The sequence below is a fragment of the Astyanax mexicanus genome, chromosome 20, assembly GCF_023375975.1.
Source record: "Astyanax mexicanus isolate ESR-SI-001 chromosome 20, AstMex3_surface, whole genome shotgun sequence".
Taxonomy (NCBI): Eukaryota; Metazoa; Chordata; class Actinopteri; order Characiformes; family Acestrorhamphidae; genus Astyanax; species Astyanax mexicanus.
Genome location: NC_064427.1, coordinates 37,421,568 through 37,443,045, shown reverse-complemented (window position 1 = coordinate 37,443,045; position 21,478 = coordinate 37,421,568). Strand labels below are relative to the sequence as shown.

Here is a 21,478-nt window from a genome sequence, read left to right as displayed (position 1 = left end):
TTGCTGAATCTAGACCTGAACAACTGCAGCAAAGCCAGATCATGTACTTACTTAAAGCCCCACTAGGTAGGATTTCCTTGATTTTAGATTTTCTTAAAGAAGTGAAATCACAGCTTGAATCTCACTGCAGCGCTGCATTGAGGTGTAATAGGAGGAGTAGCGGTGCTCTCGTGTCTGTGCTGGAGCTCCTCTGAGCTCAAACCAGACTCTGTAAGTTTTCCGAGGCGGCCGCGACCAACGCTCGCAAGAACTGCGCCCTGCTTTCCGACCTTTAGTCCTAATGAAACATTTATTACACTCTGCAACTGTAGGGGGAGCCCACGAGCACAAAATCTCAATCCTACCTAGTGGAGCTTTAAATCCAGGTGGCGACTTTTTTTTTTTGCAACTCTAATATGTCTCTCATCGGCTCTCAACTACTTTCTTCAAAATCAGAAATTCTTCTTTGTGTTTACTTACACTCTTCTGATGCAAATATGGTGTTTTTAAGGTCAGCATATATGGTTTCCTGCCATATATAGACTTTAGATGCCAAAAATGTTTGCAGTATGTTAAGCATACTGTATTAAACTGAACATAACACATTCATTGCTGACAAGAAACAAGTTTGAAAATAATAAAATCATTATTATGTTTCAAATAGATCATCAAATTTAGTGACTAATATTATGATAAATTATGGTATGGCTCTACAAAACAACAAATTAATATATTTTGCATTCCACTATACATTTGGCTTTGCATTTTTTTAACATAAAGCAGATGAGAAAGAATGTTTTTCATTTTCTAAAGAAAGACAGGAGTAAACTAACATCCCTCCATTAGCAGCTTAAGAATGCAGTGTGAATCCTTATGGCTTATTTACACAGCAGGTCAAGTAACGCCGGATCTGATCTGACCTTTAACAGCCAACTATGGGGCCTCCAGTCTGTCACTCAGAGGGTCTGTCCGTACCTGCAAACACAGTCAGAGGAGTGGAGGTGTGTGAGGAGACATAGCCTGGAGCTAGAGAAGATAAAGCCGAAGATAAAGAGAAAGGAGGGGGCCGAGTGTCTAGGTCAAACTGTGACTGACAGGATATTACCGGCTGCAGAAAGATATGGAAAACCACAACAGGTCATATCCTAGCCACGGGTTGCAGTCTGTGTGTGGGTGGGTATGTCTATGCAGGTCTTCAGAGGTTGAAGTAAATTGCCAGAGATAACAAAAGCATTCTCTAGCTCTGTGTTTTAGTGTGTGGACAGACTGAATGCCACCATGGAAGCCCTAAAACCCCTTACCAAGCCTAACACTGCAAAGAAAAGGACCAAGATGTCTATCAGGCTTCATGCAGAACAATATATAAAAATCAAGTAAATCTGGAAATAGCCTAGAGCAGGGGTCACTAATAGGCGGAGCGCGGTCCGGGTCCGGACCCAGACGTTGTCCAATCCGGACCCAAACCGATAAACTACTGAGAGGGATTTAATTCTGACAGCGTTTACTTAAAGCGGTGGAACGTTTATTGTCTTTATGGTTTACGGGCTTTACAGCTCAATAAACTTACAGACCAATCACGTGTGCTGTATAAAAAACGCTCTCCTCAGCCAATCAGATCTGTGCAGATGCGAGAGGGCGGAGCCACACAGGAGAAGCAGGCGATAAGAAGTCAGAGAATAAAGCGAGAAAAGCTAATACAGATGGTGCGCACCACAAAAATAAATTAAAATACTGCATTTATAAAACATACTAACAGTAATGTAACTGAGCGGTGTTACTTGGAGGAATTAAAGAGAAACAACTGAAACAAGAGTCCAAAATATTCCACGCGCTCTCTACTCCCAAAACAACCCTACCTCAAAACTAAGGCAACCCCCAGGGGACAAAAAGCATTGGCAACTTCCCCCATCAGTTTTACCCACAACATAATAAAGTATGCTACAGTAATAATATTAAATAAATTAAAACTACTGTTTTAAAAAAAAAAAGCTGATATTTTGTCCAGGTTCAGCAAACATTTCTTCATATATTGTATGATTTGTCATTCATGTAATTATTATGACAGGCAGGCCTAAATCTAATATAAATAAAATCAAATAGAATAAATAAAGCATTTTTAAACAAAGTGAACATACAGATTCACATTGTTAGACTCGATATGTTAAATTATTGAGGGTGTTTCCATTTATTTTATGATAGGTTGATAATGAAATTATTGTGACAGGCCTATTTAAAACAATACATTGTTGATATATACTATGTGTGTATGTGTAATTTGTTTTGTCTCTTTCAGTTGTTGATGACATAAAACACTGACGTACTAGGCTTCTTCAGTACACAGTATATAATACTGAATCATAACACAAGTTAAAAGTGGTGACGGTCCGGACCTCGGCCTGACGAATTTTTCTCTAACTGGACCGAACTGAATTCTAATGAAATACCCCTGGCCTAGAGTGATCAACAACAAGCTGTCAGTCTTTTAAATGACAAGTTGTCGATATCCAATAAAAAAACAAGTAACTCTAAAACCACAACTTTACAGCATAGCAATAAAACCTTTTTAAATTTCAGTGGAAGTTACTGGAAATGGGAGTTTATAAGTGTTTATTTAGAGAGTTTATTTTGGTCCATTCAACAAGAAATGTTGTCAAAGTCTAAGGAACAGTATACTCTTATAAACTGGAAATATTCTTGCCTTCCTCAATCTATATGTGCATGAAAACAGTCCTTGGTACTATTGATGCAACAATTAGTCAATATAATCGATTTGTAGCACTACACAAAATACTTTAGACAGAAACATAATGGGAGAAAGCTAACACTCAACTATGGCTGTGTCTCCAAAAATGCCCAATCACAACAGATTACACATTTCCTCACTAAATATTAGCACCTTCCACATTTAAGGGACAATGTTCTGGACTTTGAAGGACATTTAAATCCCATAAGCCCACTGTTTCTATCATTTTGAAGTGAAAGAGACCGCGCCAGTTTAGTCTTATTTTTAGTTAGTAAATTAGTAAACACATCATTTAATCAGAAATACATCTGGCATGGCAGCTGGCAAAGTCAAATAGCATCTGTATCTTTAAGGTACGCTCCTGAGATCACAGCAGTATGTGGACAAGCATTGTCTTGTCTGAATAGCACACTGGATTGGCTGTTCACAAAAGGCAGGGCAAGTCGCTGCAGGACCTACTGTAACTTTGGGCTTTTAAAGTGCCTGTAATTAAAACCAAAGGTGGTCTGGCCCCAGTGATGGTATAGTTACTTTAAAAATGTAATCTGATTACTGATTACCCCTTTAAAAAGTTTATTTCATGTTACTTTTAAGTTACTGCCACCTCAACCATAACATTTTTGATAAAAAACTGTGTAGAGTGAACAACTAACTTTGATACTGATCAACTTAAACTGATACAAACTCAGAATAGTGTCTGTATTTCCAGCTAGAAATACGGGGCGCAAATCTGTAGTAAAGTACTGTGTTTACTGACTGTTAAAACATGCACTGTTGTGTTTAGGGTACAAGAAAAGCGTATTATTGGGGGAGAGCGTAGTGTTTTTGTGTGTGTGTGTTAATTTTAGCCTGTTAGCTTGTTAGCTCGCTAGCCTGTTGTTATTTCAGCATGGTTGCAGCCAACAGTTCCAGCAATAAAGGGATGACTGTAAACATCCTTCTCGTCTATTCTTTCTATGCGTCCAAGGAACATGACAAAAAAAAAAAAAAAAGTAACGCACAGTGGCATGGTCAAAAAGGCTCAACAGCGGCTGTACTTCCTGAGGAGCCTGAGGAAGTTCGGGATGTTGAGAGATCATTAAGAGCCTCTTGACCAACTGTATCACCGTGTGGTACGGCGACACTACTGCGACGGACCGCACACACCTGCAGAGAGCGGTAAAGACTGCGGAGAAGATCATCGGGACTCCACTGCCCTCTCTGCAGAGCATCTACCACCAGAGAGTCCTCAGGAGAGCTGCCTCCATCCTCAAAGACTCTACCCACCCCCAGCACGGACTGTTCACACTTCTGCCTTCAGGCCACAGAGGTACAGAAGTGTGAAATGCAAAACCACCAGGCTAAAGAACAGGTTCTTCCCCACTGCTACCCGACTCTTGAACCTACCTCAGAAATAACCTGCACTTTGCTCTCCACACGTTTACATGTCAAGGACATTTCTCAGAGGCACATGCTCACTTTACTGGAATTTTATAACTTCACTACTGAACTTTTTGCACTTTTTTTCATATTCCACTGCTGTAGATAACGTGTACTTACTTGTAAATAATAATATCCATAACACATTACTTCTTTCATGTATATATTTCCATCCTGGATGTAAAAATAAAACACCAATTTAATATTTATATTTATATTTAGTTTATTTCTATCTTATTATCGTATATTTTCTATTTTTATCTTTATGCAGCATACTTGGCGAGGAGCAAAGAAAGAATTTCTTTGCACGAGGAAACTTGTTTCTTACTGTGCACATCACAATAAACTCTTTGAATCTTGAATGGATAAGTAATTTTAATCTAATTACTGAATTGGAAATAGTAACATGCTAGATTACTTGTTACTAAAAACAATGTTTAGAAAAAAATAGTTACTAAGTAATTAGAGTTACTAAGTAGATTAGATTAGATTAGCGTTACTAAGCAACACATTACTGACATCACTGTTTGGCACTGTATGAAATTTCACCCCACTTGTTGACAACATGCCTTCTGAACATGGTCTCCACACACCAAGACAAAAGCAAGACTCATCATTGAAGATGACTTGCTACCATTCTTACAACTAGTGATTTTTTATCTTTTTTTAAATAAAAAACACCACAGTCCTTTTTCTTAAATACTGTTTAGTCCTAGTGGGTGAGTAATTGATTAACTAATATGGCTAAACAACAATTTTAACTCTAAACCTACTTCAGTAAAGTCAAATGCTACTCAGTGCCACTTTAAAAAACTTGGTTAAAAAAAAAAAAAGAAAATCAGCTTCAGAGTCTACACTACATCAGTCAGTGCTTTAGTGCTCCAAAGCATAACAATAGCCTCTAATCAGCTCTCTAATTAGCTCTCTTCCTCCACATAGCAAAGGTCGAGTTGTAGCAAGCGGTGTCTGTCAATTACAGTGCCAAGAAAAGAGCCTCCTTCAGTTTCAGAGACATCAATAAAACGAGTCCAGCTAAGCCACCACCCTTTTCTATAGGGCCACTGGCAAAATTCCCCCTCGGCTGGGGGCCCTCTCTCAAAAGAAATGCCACCGGCTCTGGCAGAGTGAGACAATTCCTCATGAATTCTGAGACGCAGACCCCATAACGGCCCACAGGTCTGAGGTCAGAGAGGATTGGCTGTCCTGCCCCGCCGCATGCCAAAAGTTAAAGCTCTTTCATTTCTCTCCCTGTAGGTCTGTCTAGATGGGAAAAGACAGAGGGCTGACATATTTCCCCACTGGCCCGAATGAGTGACAAGACAACAGAGCACAAACCTCCCTCTGAGATTACAATCGAGGAGTGATAGAGAGAGAGAGAGAAGTGCTGAATAAGTGATAAAACTGACTGGCTCACATATGGTGGTCAAATCTCACACAACTCACATCATTTCTATTGACCAAAACATGATGGAGAGAATTTAATTTAATAAATATCACATTAAATCTTCCTTGAACACAGATAAGACAGATTATCCGCTACCACTTTAAAATAAGACTACCTTATTTTAATAAGGGTTTATGAATGATTTATAAAAGATATGGTTATTAATTAGGCTGCAAATACTAAAAATTTAAAACTCATTAATAAGATCTTTCTAGAAACTGATCTTACTCTGGGTTTTCCATCAATCAGCATTAAACTTGTCATATTAATATATTTGTAAGTATGTTTAACTCTTTACTATAAATTAAATGACTTGAATTACATGACTAAGAAAACAACGGATCACTGCTGCCTTTTTAATTGATGTGTTGTAACTGCTTATCAATGGTTTTAAGGTATTTACAACCTAGTTTATAACCCATTTATTAACCATTTATAAGGGTAGTCTTATTTTAAAGTGGTACCGATTATCATTTTGGGTACACTTAAGGCTTTATTTATTTTTGTACTATTTTAATTACATTAATAATGTGTTAACAATGTGATAAATTATTACTAGCGCAATTGTTTGACACATGTATTTTCTCGTTTTAAGTATCCATATTTCCAGTCTTAACCACTTCTAGCCTGCTGAACATGATATAAACAAAAGTATTATGGGTTATTCTTTCAAAATCAGTCCATTAAAAAAAAAATATCAAGTTTTTGATGGAATAACTGTCTGTACTGTCTAAAAAGACCTTTCTACTCAATTTTGGGTCAATGCTGGAACACTATACCAGTGAAAGTGAGATCAAGAAGCTATACAACCAGTTATATCAAGTTGGTAAAGAAAGTAAAAAAAAAATGGTGTTCACTCTGTGGAACTGATGTTAAGAAGACACTCTGTGTCTAGGACGATTCATCATAACTGGTTCATCATAACCGATTTACAGAATACACTTAAAGGGGAACTCTGGTGTAAAATTGGGTACTAACCTTTGTTAATAAAAAAAAACCACCCCTGCTCTGCCACAGCTTTCCGAGATCCAGTAATTTAGTACAACCCATAGCGTTAACACGTAGGTTAAGCTACGCGTTGTAAACCGTGTTTTTTAATAAGCTTCTTCTGCAGTTTTTAAACTTATTTATGCCTTCTTTTAAATGTCAAAGTATTCTGGAATCTACCAATAAGATGTGGAGCCACTTTGGATAATAGTGTAAAAAGTGATTTACTATTGTACTACTATTACTATAATGATTTACTATTGTACTATTGGATTGGTATAAAGAGTGCTGGGAAAAAAAGCACAAAATTGCTGGATCTCGGAAATCTGCAGGAGAGTAATATTATTATTATTATTATTATTATTATTATTATTATTATTATTATTATTATTATACCATTTGCACTACTGTTTATACGGGTTCTAGATAGATGGATGGATGGATGGATGGATAGATAGATACTTTATTGATCCCCAAGGGTAAATTCTAGACATCCAGCAGCAGGTATAATACACAAAGTTACAAATGAAAAATATATAAAATATAAAGATAAAAAAATACATATAAATGCAATCAAATAAAAAAATAGAATGTACAATGTACAAGTACAGTCTTTAGTGTGTGTGTTATGTAAATACTTGTACTGTCATCCCATCTTAATCACCTCCATCAATATTGCACTATTGTCTTCTGTCTTAAGTATGTCTATTTGTGTATTGTACATATAGTGTCTCTCTTTTTTTTATATATCTTATTTTCACCCCCCATCATTAATATATATATATATATATATATATATATATATATATATACTATTGTCCTCTGTCTCACGTATGTCTACTGTGTCCTTATTGTATTGTATTGTATTGTAGTGTCTCCCATTCTTTTATATTATATATATATTTCTGTACTTGCTGTAATGTTTGGGAAGGAGAGTAACGTAATTTTATTTCCTGTAAATATGCAGTATTGACAATAAAACTACTTGACTTGACTACTTGAGTGGAGGTGAGATATACAACAATGGTTTGTACTTTTTATCATGTTTTACTACATCCAAAGTCAATTTTATGTCAGAGTTCTCCTTTAAGAATACTTTTTTTTATTATTCTTTATAAAGTTATCATTTTAACCATACAGTGTTATGACAGTGACAATGTGCTCAGATTAGACGAGAAAAAACTGCTGAAAAAAAGTTCAAGCTTGAGAGAAAAAGGTAATAAGTTAATAATTTCCTTTAAAAAAAAACACTACAGTGCTTCTGAACCATCTGTTTTTGTAGACTAAAAGCATACCTTTTTTCTCTAGTTCTAGTCTGCCTTCAGACAGGAAGCCTCTAATATGCCAGATAGCGCTCTGTCTGGACAGGAGCTCGCCCTACTTTCCCACCCCCCGGGCTGTAATTATTAACCATTTTGCCTCTGGTCTTAAATATCAAACACTCTTTTGTACTGAGAGTCTTTCTAACCATCCAACCCTCTGCCTGCCTATAGCTCCTCTATAGCTCTTACAAAGACTATTCAATCCCAGCACTGGACAGCATGAAGAGATAAAGGCCTCCAGCAACTCTGGCCTAATTGGGCTCTCTGTTGTGTTTGTTCTCTTTTAGAGTGGAAGTTGCTGAGGATTCCAAGGTACAGCTTAATTATGTTCACCAGAATCAACGAGCACTCTCACGCCTGCTGACGATTGTTTGTATCAGTGGAATGTTTCCATTGTAAGAGAGTTTATGACCATAAACTACAGAATTTAGGTAAATCTATCTATCTATCTATCTATCTATCTATCTATCTATCTATCTATCTATATATATATATATATATATATATATATAAATATATATATATATATATATATATATATATATATATATATATATATATATATATATATATATATATATATATATATATATATATATATCTTTAAGAGTTAAAATTAAGACCCATTTTCACAATAACAAAATGGCAAAAGACACCAACATTAAGGTTAATATGTCTATATGTCCTGTATTTTATGGCAAACCTATATTTAATATAGCATACATATGTAACATAAATGAAAAGCTTTTCATAAACATAATTGGAACTGGTCACATGTCGAAAATAGATTCCTGTGCAACACTGTGGTTATTAAACATCTGCATGCCTACTGTCTTGTCTACACCAGATAAAAGCAAGTAATGAATATACTTGAAAATATCACTGCTCTTATCAGTAAGCTAATTTGCACATAGAATTTTGGTAATTGCAAAAAATAAAACCAAAATAAAATTTGCTGGTGGCATTTAAGATATTTTAGAACTAAAAAAAAAAAAAAAAGAGGACACTTCTTGTAAAAATAAATAAATAAATAAATAACATTGATCTAAAACTGCACATTTCCAAAATGCACATTTTTATCAGTTAAAAATTATCCTCTGTACTGGTCAGTATTAATTTACCGATACATGGACCTGAACGTTTTACTAGTCAGAATTACAGTGAAAATAAAATTTACACTAGCAAAAAAATAATTATGAATATATGTAACTGTAGTTTTTACTGCTAAAATGAAATTATAGATAAAAGGTCGTGAAATCAAGGGTACGATATAATTAGTCTAAATTATTATTACATTAAGTAGATAGATAGATAGATAGATAGATAGATAGATAGATAGATAGATAGATAGATAGATAGATAGATAGATAGATAGATAGATAGATAGATAGATAGATAGATAGATAGATAGATAGATAGATAGATAGATAGATAGATAGATAGAATAATGGCATAGTATATGTATATGTTCTCCTAGTAAACGTATATGTTCTCCTAGTAATATAACAAATATAAATTACTGTAGATATATAGCTCTGATATTATTCTTAGTACAAATATAATAGCTGTAAGTAAAGCTGTATTAAAATCTACGTTTTGACTTTGCTGGTGTCATTTTAGATTAAAACAGCTTGCCATTGTTTAATAATGCAAATTTTTGTTTAACAGATTTGCTCAGAAATGTCCAACACCGTCCAGAAAACATTAAATCATCATTGTTGTTAAAAAAAGATGCGGTAACACTTTCTATGAATGTCATCTTTATTAGAATCTATAACTACATTCATAATATATTATAATGCATTCATAAGGCATTATAAACGTGGCTATAAATATTTATAAAAATGCATAACCCACTATAGCCATGTTTATTAAGCATTATGACTTGTGATTATAATACATTATAAGCTATGCTTATGATATACATGTTAAAATAGTTTATATCTATCATTAATAATCCAGTCCTGCAATGAAAAAGTATGTCACTTTACTAAGACCTGTTATAATACATTATAATTGACTATAACTAATCTTATATTCAAGCCAAGTATATTATGAATGCATTATAATGTGTTATGTATATGTTTATAGAGTCTTATAGAGATGACATTCATAGGAAGTGTTACCAAAGATGCTGACTCTTAAACTGTCACTCTTACCACTATCTTCAACAGAAAACTGGAAGATGTCACTGGTGGCATTCTCCTTGTCTTTCAGAGCATAGCAGATCTTTAAGTCGTCAATGTCCGCTGAAAAAAAAAAAAAACACAAAACAACAATGTTTTAACATTTAATGAGGGTTTTAATGAGGTTTAATTCAATATATGGATGTCAAAAGCTTCAAAAACATAGTATAAACAACATCAAAATGCTTAATGGCTTTGGTATTAATGATAAGCTCAGCCTTTTAACTGTTGTTTTTCATCATTATTCATGGTTCATAACTTCACTGATCTGTGCTTCACGCAGAGAGCAGAAGCCTGGGGCTTCACTAGAACCAAAAAATGTTGCCAACTAGGGGTGGGCGATATGGCTCTAAAATAATATCACGATATTTCAGGGTATTTTTGCGATAACAATATACTTGGCGATATAGGAAAACTAAAATAATTCATTCATTTCAGGAATATAGTATAATAGTATAGCAGAATAATCATAATGTGGCAAAATAAATAATATAGCATAAAATAATATAATGCAGCAAATAATATTGCAGAATATTTAGTGCATGCATATAAACTGCAAACTAAAACAATTATACAATAAATACACCTAAAGCTTCACAGTGAATAATAGACTACTTTTAAGACAGAACAGCCCTATTATCACGATATGGATTTTTAATATCATGATATTTCTGTGTCAGGATATATTGTATACGATATAATATTGCCCACCCCTATTGCAAACCCTACTGAAGCACACTATTAATAAACATATATTTTCTGGTCTAATTTACACAGATTTCTCTACTGAAAACTGTTTATTTGGGTGAGTAAGGCGCTTCGTTCATTTACAGTATGCTTAGATTCCCGCATTAGCAGCTAACCGCTAATGGCTAACGCCACCTGACAGCACTACACTGAGGAACCCTGTAACTTAAGCCAGAACGATTTTATAAAGCTGGCTTCCAACATAGCTTGTTTTAGCAAAGTAAACATGCAGACTACAGTCCAAAATAATGCCCTCTGAATGGCGAAAGAGCTAGCTCGGTTAGTGGGTAATGCTAATGCTGCTCCAGCAGTGCTAGCTGTGGTTAGGAGCAGGCAACAGGCAGATAATACTCACCTCTGAACGGACAAATAGCCATTAGCGGCTAATGCTAATGCTACTCCAGCCCAGGTGTTAAAGAACTATCAGAGTGACTTTACTGCTCCTTACAACCTGACTGGTAAAATTCATACGTAAGGCGTTTTTTTATTTTAAGTTGGCCTTACAGTGCGAAAAATACGGTAAAATAATTATTTACTACTTTTATTTTCAATAACAGTTTTATATTCCAGTGTGAAAATGATATGCATTTCAGTCTGTTAGTATAAAAAATGATAATTCAGACTACATTCACAATAACAACCACAACAAGTGACTTGAATCTGATTTTATCAGTGATATAAGAAAATCTCAAATTCAATCTTTTCTATCAGTTTTATACGTGATCCTAGATCAGATACGAATCCTTTGCCATCAAGCTGCCGGCGCTCAGAGGGAGCACAATTGGCCCTGCTTCCTCCGGGTGGGTAGATGGCACTCTCTCCCCACATCACTCCTAGGGTAATGTCTGCAGCACAGGGCGTCTGTGAGCTGATGTATCAGAACCGAGTCGCTGCGCTTTCCTTCAAGTGCGCTGTGATGCTGCTCTGCAATGCTGCATCAGCAGCAGCTCGAAAAGAAGAAGCGATGGCTGACTTCACATGTATCAGAGGAAGCATGTGTTAGTCTTCACGCTCCTGGTGTGTTGGTGCATCACTAATGATAGGGTTGGGTAATTGGCCGTGTAAATTGGGGAGAAAAAGGGAAAGATTTGAAATAAAAAAAGAATGTAGAGACTGGCAGAAAACACTAAACCCCTGTTGTGATCTATGTTTAAAGAAAACTGTGAACTGTGTTACTATCAGCTGCCAAAAACACCTCCAGTAAAAAAATCTCCACTCTTCAAAGCCTAACAAAAACAGTTTTCTGTTTGTCATGCAATTCTGCCTCTACAACCTGCATGCCACGAGGACGACTGCCCCTAAGCCTCAGCACATCCAGCATTCTAGAAACACCCCGTCAGAGTCTGATCTCTGTCTGTCTGAGAAACCGTCCCAAAAGCAGAAGTCAGCAGAAGACGTGACATGCCTTTTTTCTAATGATAGACAAGACCAAGAATTTTAAAGACAGTATTTCAACCTCCATCATTTTGACATCTGTTTTACTCAATGTCTCAAATTAGGCTCAAGATATGTTCATAAAACTTACAACTCCTTACACAAAGCAAGATATGTTCCCATATGTCCAATATTTGTTTTCTAATAAAGGTTGCATAATGCTAAGTAGGCCTGTCACGGTAATCATTTTTAAATACTTTGGTTATTTTAAAAGAATTTCATGCTGCTGATATAAATATAATAAAGTCGATTTTAAAGAGCAATACACACAAAGTGGACATACCAGCTCAATGATGTAAATCTCAATCTTCCTTTAATTAAAGCAAAACACAACTGTAAACTTGTGAAAGAACCAAAAGAGGGTTGAGCGGTCCAGTTAGGCAAGTCTAGTCTTACCCATCAAATTCTGGGTAGTTTTTAAACTAGAAAATGACCAAATGCAAAGTTCAGTCTGTTTACAGACTATGTGAATACAGCACACACATCTAAGTCAAGTCATACAGTAAATGTTCAACCCATAGTCTGATTATTAATCAGTAATCAGAGGATTTCAGGACTACGCTTAATCCCTGTCCAGACAACCAGCAATACAATCTTTACAGTACTAGTCTACTTTAGAAAATTGTCAGGGGTATTAGGGTAGATACAGCTTTGGAGGCAGAACAGAAAGTGCTGTTTTACTGGATGAAGGATGGGACATTCTAAATACAAAAAACACTGTATAATGTATATGAAGTATGGGACAGAATTCAACAGTATCTGTTGAGTTTTTAAGGATCTTGTAATTTTTTTAAGGATATTTGTAAATGCTGACTGCGATCATGTGACACATCAATAAAACTATTGTGTTTTCTAAAAATGTTTTTAAATATTGTGAGGGATTTTTTTTTACAATATCGCTTAGGCCTAACCACTCATTTACAGCTCTGGAACAAATGAGAGTCCACCTAAAAATGATGAGTTTCTTTGATTTTACCAAATTAAAAACCTCTGGAATATAATTAAGAGGAAGACGGAGGATCACAAGCCATTTAAGAACTGCTTTAAGTTATCCAAAAGCAGTGTGTAAGACTGGTGGAGGAGAACATGCCAAGATGCATGAAAAAACTGTCAAACCTTGTTTTCTTTGAATTATTTAGGGCCTGAAAGCTCTGCATCTTTTTTAATTTCAGACATTTCTCATTTTCTGTAAATAAATGCTCTAAATGAGAATATTTTTATTTGGAATTTGGGAGAAATGTTGTCTGTAGTTTATAGAATAAAACAACAGTGTTCATTTTACTCAAACACAAACCTATAAATAGTAAAATCAGAGAAACTGATTCAGAAACTGAAGTGGGAAGTGACGTGGAGAGAGTGACTTATAGTGGTTAGTGAATGTAGTTTTGCCCAGCTACATATTAAACAGATACGGCAGTATACACACATACAGTATCTGACCCATATTTTTAAATAATTTTTTAGATTAAATAAAATAAGAGACCTGAAGATCATCAGTGCCCCCACTTTCCACACCTCACCCTGCCCCGCACACCTGAATTATTAATAGCCTAGGAAGAAGCTTCATAAAATTGTAAACCTATGATTCCTTATGCACACAGCCAACTTCTCTTCACAGTGCGAGCATCATGTCTGCTCTCATCGCTACAGTCGGCCCTCTCCTCGTCAAATATTTATCGGAAGCCACGGAGGACATGACAGTGCCGTGTCTGGAAGAGGGAAAAGGGCCGGGCCAATAAAGAATAGTCACTGTCCCTTCCGCTCTGATGCCTTCTCTGATGAGCCTGTTTCCCGAGTCTCTCTCTCTTCCTTCACTCTCTCTCTCTCTCTCTCTCTCTCACTCGTCACACTAAGCAAAGCTGACATGAATTTCACACTCTTACACTTTCTCTCTCGTGCTTAGGGAGTGTGTTTACCCTTCAGTTGAAAGGGTAAAGCTGAACTCTGTAATCTAAAATCCAGGACACGTGCACCAGACACTGTCTTGAGCACGCAGCAAGGATTTATAACGGCTTCAGGCAGCAAAGGGGGGTAGAGTACAGTGCTAAAAAACAAAAAAGACACCTGAGCAAAATGCTAGAACTGTGTGAATCTGGACAGTAAGGACTGCTTTTGTGGAAATTAATTAAACCTATCTTTAAAAATGTTTAAAAAAGGGCCGCTGGCACTATGAGCGGGAGGTCGTAGGTTCGATGCCACTCGTGCAGCTTTGCCATCAAGCTGCCGGCGCTCAGAGGGAGCACAATTGGCCCTGCTCCCTCCAAGGGTGGGTAGATGGCGCTCTCTCCCAACATCACTCCTAGGGTGACGCCCACAGCACAGAGCGTCTGTGAGCTGATGTATCAGAACCGAGTCGCTGCGCTTTCCTCCGAGCGTTAGCGCTGTGATGCTGCTCGGCATTGCTGCATCAGCAGCAGCTTAAAAAGAAGCGGTGGCTGACTTCACATGTATCAGAGGAAGCATGTGCTAGTCTTTACCCTCCTGGTGTGTTGGGGCATTACTAGTGATGGCGGGAGTCCTAATGAGTGGGTTGGGTAATTTGGGTAAGGACCATTTAAAATGTTTAAAAAAGGTGGTTGTTGAAAACCATGCCACAAGTAATGGGAGGGACAGAATTTAGTAGATGTTGCTTCCCATGACCTTTGCCCTGCCTGATGAAAGCTAAAGAATGCTGCACTGACTTGCAGTGCACACTGCATGTGATGTGAGTTGTCTGTCTTTTGCAATGGACAATCATTACTGAGCAGTCCACTGTGGGTGCCAATGCCTTCTATGCTGTTCTCCACACTATAACGCACATGACACTGTTGGATCAAGGTATTTTAAATGACCACAAAAACCTTAGCTGAACAGTGTTCAACCTCACTCACAAGTTATAACCTTACAACTAATACTTATGTGGAAATTTTTATGTGGAATATTTTTTGTACTATAAGGCGCACTATCATTGAAAATCTGTTTTCTGGTTTATTTTCATACATAAGGTGCACTGGATTATTAGCAGCATTTTAAGAGACACTATAAGAAACTTCTAATTCAGCAGATCTCGCCGCTGGGTTGCTAACTAAGTTAAGTAAAGCTAAGCTAAACAAAACTGTAATAAAAAAGACTCTTTTTAAAATCAAACGAGCGCAGGATGTCAATCTACACTATCTACTTTACTTGGGTGAGTAAAGCACTTCTGTTTATTTACAAAAAGCTTAGTTTCCCAAATTTCTCCAGGCTGGAGCATTAGCATTAGCGGCTGTCCACTAGCAGCTAGCCGGGGTTAGCAGCAGGTTACAGGCTGATAATAGACCTCTCTAGACAGTAAAAGAGCTAGCACAGTTAGTGGGTAATGCTAATGCTGCTCCAGCAATGCTAGCCGGGGTAAGGAGCAGGCTACAGGCTGATAATAATCAACTCTGAACGGGGAAATAGCAGTTAGCAGCTAATGCTAATGCCACTCCAGCCCCAGTGCTGGAAAACTAAACTTAAACTCCCCTATAATGCTGTACTTCAGCGGAGTGGCTTTACTGCTCCTCACAAGCTGACTGATAAAATTCATAGATAAGGTGCACTGGATTAAAAGGTGCAGTGACAATTTTTGGGAAAATTAAAGGATATATGCTAACTCAACAAAACATCTAAACGTATAAATGGTTCTTTTCTGGTAACTGTTGTCCTCACATACAAGAGAAATGTCTCAGTTTTCACACCAGCACTACTTGGTCCATTTGCACCCTTGGTGTGGTTTGTTTCAGCATGTGTGATATCAGTAAAACAGAAATCACACTCGGGTTCAGAACAAAACAACCGCACAAGGCCCATGAGAGAAGGTGGTCTCAGTCCATCCTCAAAGGAACTCCAGAGTGGTTAGTTTTTGTGGTGGGAATGTGATCCAGCCTCGAGCTGACCCTCATGTTTTAGGCTAAACTGCTGTTCAGATGCGTTAATTACTATATTCACTATAATATAGTAAATTACTACAGTTATTAACAAATGCCACTTCTGCTGCTGCTCCATGCTAAAATGATATTACATTACATTACATTACATTTGGCAGACGCTTTTGTCCAAAGCGACTTACAATAGTGAAGTACAAAAGTAATAGAAGTTAAAGGTAAAACATTGTTTAGATAGGGCTTAAAGGAGGTCGAAGGGAAGTAAGGGGATAGAGGAGTGAAGGAGGGGAAGAAGGAAATGAGGTTAGAAGTAACTGGTGTGTTAGAGGTGTTAGGAGAGTAAGAGCTCTGTCTTCAGGAGTTTATTAAAGATAGTGAGAGATTCTCCTGATCTGGTGGTAGAAGGTAGTTAGTTAGAGGTGTTAGGAGAGTAAGTGATCTTTGAAGAGCTCTGTCTTCAGGAGTTTATTATTAAAGACAGTGAGAGATTCTCCTGATCTGGTAGTAGAAGGTAGTTAGTTAGAGGTGTTAGGAGAGTAAGTGCTCTTTGAAGAGCTCTGCATTCAGGAGTTTATTAAAGATAGTGAGAGATTCTCCTGATCTGGTAGTAGAAGGTAGTTAGTTAGAGGTGTTAGGAGAGTAGGTGCTCTTTGAAGAGCTCTGTCTTCAGGAGTTTATTAAAGATAGTGAGAGATTCTCCTGATCTGGTAGTAGAAGGTAGTTAGTTAGAGGTGTTAGGAGAGTAGGTGCTCTTTGAAGAGCTCTGTCTTCAGGAGTTTATTAAAGATAGTGAGAGATTCTCCTGATCTGGTAGTAGAAGGTAGTTAGTTAGAGGTGTTAGGAGAGTAGGTGCTCTTTGAAGAGCTCTGTCTTCAGGAGTTTATTAAAGATAGTGAGAGATTCTCCTGATCTGGTAGTAGAAGGTAGTTAGTTAGAGGTGTTAGGAGAGTAAGTGGTCTTTGAAGAGCTCTGTCTTCAGGAGTTTATTAAAGATAGTGAGAGATTCTCCTGATCTGGTAGTAGAAGGTAGTTAGTTAGAGGTGTTAGGAGAGTAAGTGGTCTTTGAAGAGCTCTGCATTCAGGAGTTTAGTAAAGATAGTTAGAGATTCTCCTGATCTGGTAGTAGAAGGTAGTTTGTTGCACCATTGGGGAACTCTGTATGAGAACAGTCTGGATTGCTTTGTGTGAATGTTTGGCAAAGCGAGGCAACGTTCATTGGAGGAGCGCACCAAAATACATGCTGGTCCTGAACACAGAACCTACTTTCTGTATTTACCTTCTTGCTCTGCTTCAGACAGCTCTGACCAATGAATGGCGAGAATGCGTTTGCGGCTTTCCATGTGTGAAAGTAGTGCTGGACGATATGGCCATAATTTATATCACGATATATTTCTGAATTTCGGTCGATACGATATAATTCCGATATCGATATAAATACTTTAAAGGCCTCTGAAAAACTTTTAAGAATCCCTGCAATGGAAATTTGTACCTACTACTGTCTGAAAATTTTATTTAAGACTTTGAAGCCTTTTGATTAGACCTTCGAAAGCCGAACCATTTAATTAGACCTCCCACCCTCAACTATCTTTTCTGCTTAATCACTTGTGGAAGCTTCAGGGGTGCTCATTCTGCATCTAAAATGTCTCCAGCACACGCTCCAGCATGATACATTCTAGCCTAGCCTAGCCTAGCCTAGCCTAGCTGGCTACGTGAATGTGTGATTACTTCATCACGCACTGACGTAGCCCGGCTACGGAGGCTGATTATGTTCAGCTCGAACTGACGGCAGTAAAAAAACTGTCTGTCTTTGACAGATTCTGTAAATAATACACATCGATATACCACAAAACTGATATCACCACTTATCGCGATAATTACCAAAAATCTATTTATTGTCTAGGCCTATGTGAAAGCAAACCAAACAAAAAAAAAAGCTCTAAGTTTACAAACTCATTACCTGATTTGGATCAGAGAAACATAGTAGTCCTAAGTTTACTAACACTAGTTAAAACACGAGAATAAATACAAACTAATATTAAAACAAGTAGCGAGAACATATTTTAAAGTAGTAAGAAGAGCAACAGTTTGGTTCCTGATTTCTCTTTCTCCAGTCATCTCACAGTCCTGCTCAAATTCACCAGCGTCTAGATAATAAGAACTGATATTCAATAAGAAGGCCTAGCCTACTGCAATATTCAACACACACTGTGGACACATCTCTGCTCTCTGTGCAAATACACACACACACAAACACACACACACACACACACACACCGTTTTTTAGTCCCTGGAGAGAAGTACTGCCAATAGAATAGGACACTGTGGGACAGAAAAATACAAACCTATTGGCACTATACTAACGCCAGATCACTACTGTCACTAAGTTCAGTCAGTTCCTCACAGCAATAGTACAAAAATCTAGTAGAAAGCCTTTCATGGAGAGTAAACGCAGTTTTCCAACAAAATAATAGAAAGATAATAAAAAGATTCTTTTTATAGATTTCTGAATCGGCACGAGTGCCAACACTTTTGTCCATACAGTGTTTTTGTATTGTTCGCACATGCATCAACAGCACACCTTAAAGCTCCACTAAGTAGGATTGAGATTTTGAGCTCGTGGGCTCCCCCTACAGCTGTAGAGTGTAATATGTGTCTCGTTTTCTGGCTTTCACAGACATATTCGGTCTCTTTCCAGCTTCTGCCAGAGTGTCTGTATGTTAGTTTGTAAAGAATGAACCAGTAGTCCTTGTAGAACTGTTAGAACTAAAGGTCGGAAAGCAGGTCGCAGTTCTCGCGAGTTCACCGCTATTCCTCCTATTATACCTCAATGTAGCACTGCAGTGAGTTTCAAGCTGTAATTTTACTTAAAAAGATCAAAAATCAAGGAAATCCTACCTAGTACTGCTTTAAATGAAGCACTGATTAGCCAGTTAGGCAAGTACTATAATTTACAAAGGTATAGGGACTGGTCTCTCTCTCTCTCTCTCTCTCTCTCTATATATATATATATATATATACATATATATACATACATACTACTATACTACTATACAATATCACAATATTTAAGGCTATTTTTGCAATAACAATATTCTTGGAAACACAAACCAATAATTTATTAATTTCAAAAAACATACTACTGCAACAACGTAAATGTTAAAGTTTTACGTAAATAAATTGATATGCTTTGTTGTAATCCAAAACAACTAAGTTGTGAACAAAGAACATAGTTCAAACAAAAAAACATAAAGTACCTAATTAAAATCAGACACTCAGAACTTGTTTATGTAACCGTATGATCAATGCTATATTGTTTTATCTATTTTATCTATTCTAATACTTCTGTTGTCTTACATACGTAAAACAAAACTTATTACATATATTAATAACTGCAGTGAAGAAACAGCAGACCTTCCAATAAAAGATAAAAATAAATGATTAAAGATTTGATAAATAGCTTTTTAAATGCAATGCAAGATGCAGTAGGCATAATTAATCATCTGTCTACAGAAGAGTGGGTTGCATTTGTCATGATATACTATGCTTCACTAAGGTTAGTAAGATTACACAATCACTAAGATTAATTCTACAGGCATTTTGATTCTTTAAACTGATAGGGCAGTTACTACTTATAAAGATACTATATTTTTGTCTTATTATGATCCATTTCTTTAATTAATGAGCTAACTGGTTAGACATACATTAATAAACAAATAAAATAAATATAAAGCAACTGCTCTGCCCACAATGCTTAAAACTCCCTGGCATGTGGTGAAGTACTCGTCCAGTGGAGAGATGTTCTGAGGCTAAGTGTGCTTAATGTATTATTAACAGCATACATGTGTGAACGCTCTCGTTGCCCCATCAAGTATTTAGGCTTGAGGCTAAAACACAGACACATCTATCAGTGTGGGATTTCAGCAAAGGTTAATGTTCCTCTTTATTAAAGCATTTGATTTAATTATAAAGGATAAATAAGATATAAAATGAACTAGTTCTATAATAAAAGTATATGGATGCAGAGTGTTTCAGTGTTTTGTCTTAACAAATGAACTGATGCATTGCAGTACTTAGTACATAATGCTCCTGATTGCTTCAATTTAATGCTTTTTATATACTAGTTTTAGACTAAATTCTGACACATCTCTCACATCTAAAGACGAGCCACACACTTTTAGTCACAGAATAGTCACAGGCTAAGATTTTGCAAAGACTGTGAATCTTGCAGGGTCACTATTTGCAAGACTGCAACTAGATGCAACTAACTCTTTTTTTTCTCATCTATTAAAGTATACTTTTTCTACTTATACACACATTTTACCTGTCTTATCTGTATTTCAGTATACTTAGAAAAAAGTATACTTTATTTGGCTGTGCTAATTTTGTACTGGTGATATACTTAATAAAAATATATGCTTAATACTATTTTATGAAAATCGTTTAAAATTGTTTGTTGTAAGAGAGGCTCTTAATTAGGGGTGTGGTCATTTTTCGATTCTTAGATGCATTTGATTCGGATGTGGATGATTCTGAATCGTTTCACAAATGGCAAAAATCGATTCAGACCTGCCAGCATGTATGCATTTTGTAAAACAAGCATGCATTTGATTTCCTACTATGCTTGACTGATTCCATGTTCTTAATTACAAATATTGTTTTATCTCATCGTATTTTCATCATGTCCTCCTGTGTGTGTGTGTGTGTGTGTGTGTGTTCGTTGCCGCTCATGTTTAGCACAAAGGCTACTCCAGGAACCTACTTATCAAGCCTCCACTACTTTCCTCTATCTCTCTCTCACACACACACACACACACACTCACACACTCACATGCACACTCACACACTACACTGCACTAGGGGTGGGCAATATTATATCATATACAATATATCGTGACACAGAAATATCGTGATATTAAAAAATCCATATGGTGATAATAGGGCTGTTCTGTCTTAAAAGTAGTCTATTATTTACTGTGAAGCTTTAGGTGTATTTATTGTATAATTGTTTTAGTTTGCAGTTTATATGCATGCACTAAATATTCTGCAATATTTTTTGCTGCATTATATTATTTTATGCTATATTATTTATTTTGCCACAATATGATTGTTCTATTATACTATTATACTATATTCCTGAAATTAATGAATTATTTTAGTTTTCCTATATCGCCAAGTATATCGTTATCGCAAAAATACCCTGAAATATCGTGATATTATTTTAGAGCCATATCGCCCACCCCTAAGCTACACTTTATTTCGTTTATTTTCTCTGTTAAAACTCCCAGTTAAACTTAAACTAAAAGTAACTCATCATATAACAATATGCCCATTTA

General features: G+C 36.5%; 1 protein-coding gene across 1 annotated transcript in view; it reads right to left on the bottom strand.

The window, feature by feature from the left end:
• frem2a (FRAS1 related extracellular matrix 2a) overlaps positions 1 to 21,478 on the bottom strand; it is a 161,919-nt gene that overhangs the window by 133,558 nt on the left and 6,883 nt on the right. Inside the window, exon 2 of the mRNA XM_049468896.1 lies at positions 10,054 to 10,143. Coding sequence (XP_049324853.1) covers positions 10,054 to 10,143 — 90 coding nt within the window. The remainder of the gene's footprint in view (positions 1 to 10,053; positions 10,144 to 21,478) is intronic.